Source organism: Equus caballus, chromosome 6 (assembly GCF_041296265.1).
Source record: "Equus caballus isolate H_3958 breed thoroughbred chromosome 6, TB-T2T, whole genome shotgun sequence".
Lineage (NCBI taxonomy): Eukaryota > Metazoa > Chordata > Mammalia > Perissodactyla > Equidae > Equus > Equus caballus.
This window is the reverse complement of record NC_091689.1, coordinates 75,344,539-75,355,899: the sequence shown is the minus strand read 5'-3', so window position 1 is coordinate 75,355,899 and position 11,361 is coordinate 75,344,539. Positions and strand designations below refer to the sequence as shown.

The window sequence follows — 11,361 nt, the reverse complement described above, 5'->3', positions numbered from 1 at the left end:
AGGAGGCGGCGCCTTTAGTGCAGCGGGTTGGTGGCCGAAGTAGGACGTAGCAGTGCGTTCGGCGGAGCTTCAGCGATTGGTGAAGGAAGAGCATGAGGGAAGAGGCGCCACCTTCCTCCGTTTCTAGCGTTTTCCCAGCATCTGTCGTCAATCAGCAATTCCCCAACCTTGGGTCAGCCAAACTACCCTTCTCCCCTCTGCCCCGCACCCTCGTCACCAAATCTGTTGCTTAGGAACACTGCAGTTTTCTGCTTTACTCCACGTGGGCTCCTTGGCTGCCCTCCAGCTTGGTTCCACTCTTTTACTAAGATGCTTGGTTGTCCCCTATTCTCCCCAAGTGGTTCTGCCTATTCCACTAGCTTAGAATGTCTTCATAACTTCTCATTTTTGGGGAAAGAGTAAATCAGTATTCTTTCCAAGGCCAGTCCTACACCTATGCCCTTGATCACACCGCTTTGCAACTCCTGTAACTCTTCATCGCGCTCAGTGCCATCAGTCATCTTACTAAAGCATCTTTTTGGATTGTGTCATTTTCCTATGCAAACACTTCCAGTGGCCATCCTTTGACCACTCAATGGATTCTAAATCTTTGACATGGCATTTAGTGTCTTATATAGTTTACACTAATTCAGCTGTATTTTCCAGAACTATTCTAGAAAGCTTTTTCTTCTACTGCTGTGTATCTGGGCTGTTCAGTTTTCTCTAGCACATGGTATATTTCGTTTGCACATTACTTATGATATGTCTCTGCCTCATTTCTGGTTTTTGAACCGTTTTGAGGACTTAGTTGGCTACTTCTTGCATTGTGCTTTTACTGATTATCATAGGCAAAAGTGATCTTTCTTTCTTCCTCTTCAGCTCTTATTTTGTACTGGTTGTGTCATTTATTCAACAATCATTATTGATTGTGTGCATACTATGTGCTTAACAATGTTCTAAATTGGAGAATAGACAGAGTCCAGAATCTTAGAAGTCTTTGGAAGCCAAGGTAAATAACTGGGATTTTATTACAAATGTAATTAGAGGGTTTTAAAACAGGGTTATGTTATGATTTAATTTACCTTTTAAGTCATCATTGTGACTGCTATGTGGAGAATGGGCTATGGTGGACTAGTAGTAGAAGCAGAGATTAGAGGCCTTCATAATGTATAAGAATTTCTGGAATGGTAGTACTAAAGTAGAGGTGGTGAAGGGACAGCAGGAATAATCAGAGAGCCAGATACTTAAAGTTGATGCAATTTTTGGTGATGAGAAAGTAAAAACTATGACCAAGATGAAGTGGAAGTGGGTCGAGGTTGAGACTGAGGAACCAAGGGACCACAACATTAAATGGATGATCCAAATGGATGGTCATGGAAGTCGTGCTGGATAGGAAGACAGTGAACCAGGTGTTAAAGTCATCAGTGAATGAAGTCGAGTCAACCAAGGACCAGAGAAAGAATGACAGCAGATGGTAGAGCCTGATGGCATGAACTTCAAAGGAACTGGGATTTTGGGAGGTAGAGGAAGAAGAAATGGTTTGGAAGGAGCAGTGGCAAACAGAGAAAATATTTATAACCTCTAGGTCCTAAGTTAGGTGGGTGTGAAAGGAAAAATAGCCTTCACTTGAGAGGACTACAGAAGAAGCCTGAGGAAATAGCCACATGTCAGTTAGGGCAAGAAACTAAGGCGACTGTAAGGGAAATTAAGGAATGAACGGAAATCAATATATCTGTATATATTCCCTAGGAAATTGGGATATAGAAGATTTGCAGTGATTTCTACATGGTGTAGTAGAAAGGCTGGAGGTGGGTTTGCTAAATTGGTTCAGATTGGTAGAATACCCTGTAGAAATGGGATTAAGGTCCAGATGATAATAACCTGGAGAGTGTGGTTAATGCAAAGAACTGAGTAGCATGGTGCCCCTGGGCATTTTATCTTTCTTGTAGCTCCATCTGGTATGGTAGCCATGGGTTGTGTGAAGGGTGAGTAAAGTCTTCCTCAGAGGATTATTCTCTCGTCTACTGCTTCACTAAGATCTGTAAGGGTTTCATCTCTCTGATGCCAGTGATATGACTGGAATTTTCCTCTGGGTCAACCTCAAAAGTTTGTATCTGTACAAGTTTGTAAATGGGCTTTCAAGAAGGCTGAAGCTCCAGGATTAACTTAAGCCTACCTTAGAGCATAGTTGTATTACGGGTTGGTATTTAGAACTTCATTTATATATCAATTTGGACTGTTTATTCCTGTCTTCTCATCCCTTCTCCCATCCCTAACCCCTAGTGTTTAAAAATCTAGCACAAATTCTCTGGAATTAGCTGGAAATTTTAGGTTTTAGGGGTAGGGTTTAGACAAATCATTGTAAACAGTCCTATGTTCTAGTCTCTTTTTTTGTGGGCCTACAAATTTTTTTTTTTGAGGAAGATTAGCCCTGAGTTAACATCTGCTGCCAATCCTCCTCTTTTTTTTTTTTTGCCGAGGAAGACTGGCCCTGAGCTAACATTGTGCTCATCTTCCTCCACTTTATATGTGGGACACCTACCACAGCATGGCTCCCCAAGTGGTGCCATGTCTCCAACCTGGAATCCAAACTGGCAAACCCCGGGCTGCTGAAATGGAACGTGGGAACTTAACCACTGTGCCACTGGGCCGGCCCCTACAAATGGTTTTTTAATGTAGACTTGAAACTGACCCATTTTAATCCTGGATAATAGATGGAATCGTGGAGTGCGTGAACAGTCAAGTTGCAAATCACCAGTTATACCAGAGAAAGTTTGCCTGTTAATTCATCTTGGTACAGGAGTGTCAAAATACACATGATATGTAGTTTAAGGAGTCTCAGAATTGAAAGGGGGAAAGAATTAAATCCTACAGATTTGTTTCTTTCTTGTTATCCACAACTTTTATTTCTGGTAACTGACTGCCTCTTTGTTTCTTTTGTAGGCCTTGTTATTTAAGAATGGAAGAGGATGTAGACTTTAGAATCAGGTTTAGTTCTTTGTGTTTCATTACTGATCATGTTGGCTTTCGTGGCACTATAAAAAGCTCACCAAGTGACTTTGTTGTTATTGAGATTGATGAACAGGGTCAGTTAGTTAATAAGGCCATTGATGACCCTGTTTACAAGATTAGTAAAGTACAACCTGAGCCAAATAATTTTGCCAAAAAAACAAAGCTAGATCTTCAAAATTTGTCCTTTGAAGAGAGAAGCAACCAAGAAGTCAGTACTTTGGCTGGGTGCTCCGATGATGACCAAAATCACCAGTCTCGTTCAGAAAAGGAAGATACTGTCAAGGATCGAGCTTCCAAAGGTGAAGAAGGAAAAGTTGATATAATAAGCTCCTTGTTAGATGAAAGAACTAATGAATTACTGAATCAGTTTGCCGGTGACGTAAAAGAGAAGTGGAGTTCTAAAACTGAGCTAATTGGACCGTCTCCTGAATTCTCATTAGGCAGAATCCTTGACAAAAACCAGAGGGCTATTTTGCATAGTGCTATTAGGCAGAAATTTCCTTTTTTGGTAACTGTAGGAAAAAACAGTGAAATATTTGTAAAGCCAAATCTTGAGTATAAAGAACTCTGTCACTTGGTATCTGAAGAAGAAGCTTTTGACTTTTTTAAATATTTGGACGCAAAGAAAGAAAATTCCAGATTTACCTTTAAACCTGACACAAACAAAGACCACAGAAAAGCTGTCCACCATTTTGTCAACAAAAAGTTTGGAAACCTTGTGGAAACCAAATCTTTTCCTGGACTGAATTACAATGCTAGTAATCCAAATGTAGTGATAACAGTAAGATTTCGGGAAAAAGTGCACAAACACAGGAAAAGATCTCTTGTTGAATGCCCGGAAGGAAAAGTTATACATACAGGTAATTAATAAATCATTGCCATTTTCTTGGATAAACTTAGTTAAAATTGTGTGAAAGCTGAATAATTTCAGATGAATTAAATGGACTTGTCCAGAGGAATATTGGAAAAAATATATGGGTCTGTTTTTTAATGGAAGATAAAGCCTTTCAAATTACACTAATTGTAAAAATTAACCTTATTGATGAAAGTGTGGTTAACATAGACTTATAGTTAACATAGTCACAGATGTACGTTTGAAGCAGTTATTTTGTGTTTCATAAGTTTTAGCGGAAGTAAATCTTAATTGCATATTTTGAAAGTTAATTAAAATTTAGTATTTGGAGATAAGTGGAATATGTTTGCTGTGCTTGGGAAAGTGAAGAGAATACCTTGTAATCTGAAACAATTGAACTTCACTACCCAAGGTAGGGAACCTGAAAATTTACAGAGAGCACCTTCCTTTGGCTCTGTCAGTCTTTTAGAGAAGAGGTTCTCAAACTTTAGCATGCATTATAATCACCAAAAGGGCTTGTTAAAACTGATTTCTGAGCCCTTTCCTCAGAGTTTCTGATTTAGATGGTTTACAGCTAGGCTTTCACAAATTCCCAGGTCGTACTTTTTCTGCTGGCCTGGGGACCACATTTCGAGAATCACTGCTTTAGGGCGTATATTCAATTCCTAAGGTGGGATGGAACTGATGAAATCTCGCTCTGAGGTTTTGCTGACCAGTTTTAATTGGCCCATATCCTACAGGAAGGATGGGAATTGTTTCAAAAGGTTATGTTTTATAAATTTATACAGCAAAGCACTTAAGATAAAACCAGCAACCCAGATTTGCACAGATGTGTATGGCACAGAAACAGGATTGTACTATGTGGGGACTCTGGTGTAAATGAAAAGGGTTTGGACCTTAGAGCTGTGTGTATTTGATTTTACATTATGACTTTAATTCATAAAAAGATTTAAGAACTTCTTAATTTCTTTAAGACTTAGTTTTCACAAATATAAAAATGAAAGGATAATACCATGGGCAAGTTACTTAACAGTTCATAATTTTGGGTTGTATTTTAAAAATGGAATAGTGATAAAGCCTAATTCAGAATGGTAGTCTAAGGATTAAGTGAAATAAGTAATGAAAATGTTTAATATGTAATAGTTACTCAAATGTTAGTGTCATCTCTCCTGGAAATTTCTGTCTGGTTGTGTGACTGCCTTTTCCATGAGAAAGGTGCTAGCATAGGACATAGGCATGCAATAAATGTTCACAGATGAATCTATTTTGAAGGAAAAACAAAAGTAGCTTTACATGGGGAGGGGGAAATTGCTGGTAAATGATTTAGGCAGCTATAGATTTTATATTACTTGACGTTCTAACAGTATTAATTTGAGTTAATGAGCCAAAAAATTGTGGAAACTTTTTATATATAATAGTTTATATTAGTTTGACAAAAACTATGAATAATTGGAGGGCTATCTTGAAGGGAGGAATTGAACGTTCGCCAGAGGACAGTATAAAGATGCTGGGATGCCTACAAGTCCAAGAACAAAGAAGAAGACAAAGATAAATTTTGCCTATCCCAGATTTTACTTAGGCCACCCTTTTTTTAGAACCAAAAGAATTCATATAAAAAAAATTTCTCAATAAGTAGACTTGACTGAAAAGGAGAAACTTTAAAAAAAGGTTTATTATTTTTTAATTGTAAAATATACATATAATAAAATTTATCATTTTATCCATTTTTAAGTGTATAGTTCGATGGCATTCAATACGTTTACCTTATTGTGCAGTCATCACCACCATCCTTCTCTAGAACTTTTTCATCTTCTATACCCATTTCAAGCTCTATACCCATTAAAAGAATAACTCCTTTCCCCGTTTCCCCAGCACCTGGCATCCACCATTCTGCTTTCTATTTCTATGAATTTAACTACTCTAGGTACTTCATATAGGTGCAATCCACAGTATTCGTCCTTTCGTGAGTGGCTTATTTCACTTAGCGTAAGTCTTCATGGTTCTTCCATATTGTACATGTGTTAGAATTTCCTTCCTTTTTAAGGCTGAATAATATTCCGTTGTCTGTATATAACATATTTTATTTATCCATTCGTCTGCCAATGGACATTCCATCTTTTTGCTATTGTGAATAATGCTGCTTTGAACATGGCTGTAAAAATCTCTCTTCAAGTCCTCCTTTCAGTTCTTTTGGGTATATACCCAGAAGTGGAATTGCTGGATCATTCGGTAATTCTGTGTTTAATTTTTTGAGGAACCACCATACCGTTTTCCTAGTACACTTTTTTGAAGAAAGACTTCTATGAAAGACTTAAGCGTCCAATGGAATTTTCACTTTAGGTATTGTGCTTTCCAGCTCTAAAAGTTTCATTTGGTTCTTTCTTAGGTCTTCGATTTCTTATTATGTTCACCTTTTCCTATAATCTTTGGGCCTATTCTTAACAGGTCTTTAAAGACACTTGTCTGCTAATTCCATCTCTGTCATTTGTGGGTCTGTTTTTATTGACTGACTTTTATTCGGGTCACATTTTCCTGCTTCTTTGCGTATATAGTAATATTTTTTGGAGGCCAAATACTGTGAATGTTACCTTGTTCAGTGTCTGGATTTTGTTGTCTTCTTTTAATGAGTGTTGAACTTTGTTTTGGCAGGTAGGATGTAATGTGCATATGCATTTGAAGCTCTCTTTTGAGTTTTATTAAGGGAGGTTTGGAGTAGGCTTTACTCAAGGGCTGTTATATAGCTCTGCTATTATAGCTTGATCCTCTCTGGTTTCTACTGAATACCCTTGCTGTTTAAATAGATCTCTCTTCTCTGGCAGGTCTCCAGCCTTGTGTAATCTCTGGCAGCTTACAAGTGCCTGGTATTTCATTGTCCAGCCTGGTAGGATGTGGTAACCAGCATCCAAATGGCCCCCAGTAATCCTTAACTCCTGGTCTTCCTGTCCTTGTGTAGTCCCCACCTACACTGAATCAGGGCCAGCCTGTTTGACCAGTAGAATATTTCAGAAGTGACAGTGAATTACTTCTGAGTGTAGGTCATAGATGGCATTTCATGTTACTCACTCTGACAGAAGCAAACCATCACACCTTGAAAACACTCAAGAATCCCTGTGAAGGGAAACTGAAGCCTCCCACCAACAGCCAGCACCAACTTCCGGCTGCTGTGAGTGAGACGTCTTAGAAGCAGACCCTCTAGCTCAGCTACTTCACAGTAGACCTCAAGCCAGAACTGTCTAACGTCTGAATTCCTGATCCACAAAAGCTGTGTGGGGGAGTGTATTAGGGTCCTCAGCCTACCATAGCAAAATACTCTATACTGGGTGACTTAAACAACAAAAATTTATTTTCTCACAGTTCTGGAGACTGGAAGTACCAGATCAAGGTGCTGGCAGGGTTGGTGTCCAGTGAGGGCTTTCCCCCTTGGGTTTCAGACAGCCACCTCCTCACTGTGTGCTCACATGACCTCTTTGTGTGCTCATGGAGAGAGAGATTGAGAGAGAGAGTTCTCCTGTGTCTCTTATAAGGACACTAATCTTAGTGAATCAGGGCCCCACTCTTATGACCTCATTTACATTAATTACTTCTTTCAGAGGTCCCATTCTTCAAATATTGCTACAGTGGGGTTAGTGCTTTAATTTATGAATTTTAGGGGGATACAGGCATTCAATCCCTAAGAGATAGTAAATGATTATTGTTGGTTTATGTCACGGGGATTTAGAGTGATTTATTATGCAGCATTAGATAACTGAGATTTTGGTACCAGAAATGGGTTGCTGCTGTAACAAAAACCTAAAACCTGTGGCAGCAATGCCTCTGGGACCTGTTGGCAGGTAGAAGTTTGAAGGTACTTCAGGGAAGCTGTCAATGAGAGTTTAAAGGAAAATATAATTAGAACCTGAAAGAAAGGGATCTTTATTATGTAGTGGCAGAAAGTTTGGCAACACTCTTACCTGTAGTAAAATGGAAAATAGAAAGTGTATCTAAAGAAGGGGTGCTCTAACTAAAGAGATTTGCAGGCAAAGTTGAAGGTGCCACTTGGATTGTTTTCAGGGCTTATCGTAAAATTCTGAAGGAATGACTGTTAGATATAAAGGGGCCAGGACATGCTAGGTTCAACAATAATTTTTCTAAAAAAATAAATTCTTAGCCTCTCCAGTTGGCACATGTTGTTTAAATTAAGAAATGACTTCCAGGCAAAGAGGAAATCATGGCAGGTCAGGGCAACAGGACAACATGTTCTATCAAGGAAATCTAGGGTGTGATTGTAAATCCTTTTTTAAAATTTTAGGAAGATTTAAAGCGGTGTCTCAGAGGGGCTGGCCCCGTGGCCGAGTGGTTAAGTTCGCGCGCTCCGCTGCAGGCGGCCCAGTGTTTCGTCGGTTCGAATCCTGGGCGCGGACATGGCACTGCTCGTCAGACCACGCTGAGGCAGCGTCCCACATGCCACAACTAGAGGAACCCACAACGAAGAGTACACAACTATGTACCGGGGGGCTTTGGGGAGAAAAAGGAAAAAATAAAATCTTTAAAAAAAATAAAAAATAAAAAATAAAGCGGTGTCTCAGAATGGTTCAGACAGACAAAAGGCCTTATGGGCACTTCAAGGGCGTGACTCACGGATCCCCTATGTTAAACAGTAAATCTTCTAGGAATTTCGGGGCATTTTCCTTCAGCAGTTTCAACAGAAGCCTGAAGTAGAAAAGATCCTATCTTGACAAAATTTGAGTGTATCTTTGTCTAATGGAATGAGCCCAAAGAAGACCCACACAATTTTTGAAAGGGTCAAAGACTACAAAATAAAAAGAGGCATTTGGATTCCCAAACTTTAAAAAGCAGAAATTAGGCTGAGAAAACTGCTTTGCTATAAACAGGCTATCTTTTATGGAAAAGGAAGGTTCCCTCAGAGGGCAGAACTAATACGTAGAGGTGGAGCCTAGAGCCACAGCAGTCATTCCCAGGTTTTGGGAGGGCTGAATTCTAGTAAAGGAATAACCAACACATACTTGGCCGGATTCAGAATTGCTACTTACCAGTAACTTCTAGGTATTTCCGGTTTTCCCCTAGTTTAGACAGTCTATAGTGCTTGTTCTGTGTGTGTCTCAGCATTGTAAAGTATGTGAAAAGCAAATGTTTCTCTTCATGTCACAGTCCTTCATAGCCTTCATGTCAAGAGAAATTATATTTGAAGATTCTGATTTGAGAAAATGTACCCAGGGAGCCTTATCTACAGCTGGACCTGATTTAGATGAAAACATGCTAGAATTTGAGCTGATGCTTTAATGGAATCAGTCTTTGGGGCCTTGGGAAAGAATAAGTATATTTTGAATGGGACTCGGACATAAAATATTAAAGCTAGAAGATGGATTGTGATTCTCAACACCAAGAAGCTTCTCAATGATCTTCTCCTCCTACTAGTCACACAGAGTGGCCTGTGTGAACAACAGAATATGAAGAAGTGATGGTGTGTGACTTCTAAGGCTAGATCATAAAAAGTATTGTACTTTTTGCCCGTGTTTCTTGGATTGCTCACTCTGGGGTAAGCCAGCTGCCACGCTGTGAGGAGACTCAAGCAGCCCTTTGGAGAGCTTTGAATTCCTGACCCATAGAAACCGAGAGAAGTGAACATCGTAAGCCACTAAGGTTTGGGGTGATTTGTTACACAACATTAGATAAATAATACATAGCATTTAATCCTAGGCATATGCAGATTACTAATCAGCAACAAACTCAAGGGATCACCTGTGGGGATTTCTGGAACTCTCTGCCTAGCTTCCTCTCATCTGGTACTCTGCCCCATGAATTCCAGCCCACACAGCCTTCCTGAACTCCACCCTCTACCCTCTTAATTCAGCAAGACCACTCTGCTCCACCTGGATTCCTTCTCCCCCAGCTACGATCCAGAAAGTACCTCTAGACGGAAAACTGCGGTATTTTAGGACTCACCTCGTTTTTTTTCTTTTCTTTCGGATCACGTTTCTATGCTGCCTACTCTCCAGCGTCTAAAAACAGGTGTTTCATATATTTTGTCTAGTTTTGTGTTTGTTTATAGTGGGAGGACAATTATTCCAACATGGCTAGAAGTGGAAGTCACTAAAATTAAATTTTAAAATTTAGCATAGTTGATTTTCTTTTTAAATACTTCACTTGTCCCAAGTAATTAAGAAAATGTTATGAATCTTATAAGTTAAACTTATAAATTTGGTAATCTTTAGTTTTCCTATATGTTTCCATATTGTTTACTATTTCAATGAGATTTCAATGTAAAAGGACAAATTTAAGGGGGCCGGCCCCATGGCACAGTGGTTAGGTTCGCACATTCCGCTTCGGCGGCCCGGGGTTCACTGGTTCAGATCCCGGGTGTGGACATGGCACTGCTTGGCGGCCATGCTGCGGCAGGCATCGCACATATAAAGTAGAGGAAGATGGGCATGGATGTGAGCTCAAGACTAATCTTCCTCAAAAACCAAAAAAAAAAAGAGACAAATTTAAATCAATTAGATGTTTTTAATTGGAATTACGTAAGTCCTGTTCTCTTAAACATTCCGAATACATAAGACACACATTCGTTAATACAAATAGTAAAATCATGGATTTGATTCTGTTAAATATTTCTGTTCTAAATTCTAAATCTTCATGGATAAAAAATGTTTACGCACTAAGGCTAATCAGCAACACACTAATATAATCTCAAACAGTTTGGAGGTTGTTTTTTCTTACTTGGCCTCTCACGTGGCTGAGCTTGTGTAATGACCACTGATTTGCCCAGATTGTCAGGGACAGATCTGACACACTGAACCCTAATTATCAAACACATGAATTTTCACTTAACTAAGGATTGGATTTGTAGCCTTCTTCCTTTATATAGTACACTTTTTTGGTCTACTTTTCAAAGTTTGCAACTTCTAGCCAGGCTGCTGCAACGCTTGATTGAATTTTGCATTTTTTTTCACTCTTAAAATATTTTAATGACTTCTGTCTAGTTCCACAGATTTGGTGTACTTGAGGGACTACTATATTTTTCACATTATTTCTAATTGGTTCTCAAACTTTTTGGTGCCAGGGCCCCTGAAGAGTATAGCTCCTATAAATTATTGTGGACTCCAAATGGCTTTTGTGTATGTGGTTATTATCTATTGATATTTGACATTAGCAATTAAAACAAAATTTTAAGACTGAATTCATTTAACATAAGTCTATTACTATTAACATGAGGACATTTTTTATTGAAAAATAACCATATTTTTCAACTAAAAATTAGAAGGATGGCATTGTTATCCAGTTCTACAAATCTTTCTGATACCTGACTCAATAGAAGTCAGCTGGATTCTCATGTCTGTTCCTGTGTTCAATCTGTTGTAGTGTCTTGTTTTGATTGAAGCAAATGAACAAGCTTCAGCCTCACACAGGTATGCAGTAGAAGAGGGAGAACATGATGGGCCCCCTGAAGTGATAGGATCCCACACGTCTTACAGATAGGAACCTGTTTGATATTTTGGTATTTGTACTGCTTTGACTGT

At 39.0% G+C, this 11,361-nt stretch overlaps 1 protein-coding gene across 7 annotated transcripts in view; it reads left to right on the top strand.

The window, feature by feature from the left end:
• The window catches only part of PUS7L (pseudouridine synthase 7 like), a 39,959-nt gene that overhangs the window by 1,519 nt on the left and 27,079 nt on the right, over window positions 1-11,361 (top strand). For 4 of the 7 annotated variants that reach the window (XR_011440043.1, XM_070271267.1, XM_014740935.3 and 1 more), the window contains exon 2: window positions 2,923-3,851. The exons of 1 other annotated variant lie outside the window; for it this stretch is intronic. Coding sequence is in view for 5 of the 6 variants with exons in the window: in XM_070271267.1 (XP_070127368.1) it covers window positions 2,939-3,851 (913 nt within the window). In the remaining variant the exon portion in view is untranslated. Of the gene's footprint in view, window positions 1-2,922; window positions 3,852-8,988; window positions 9,854-11,208; window positions 11,251-11,361 lie in introns of those variants that run through there. 2 more of the 7 variants (XM_014740936.3, XM_023643404.2) reach the window with 2 other exon arrangements.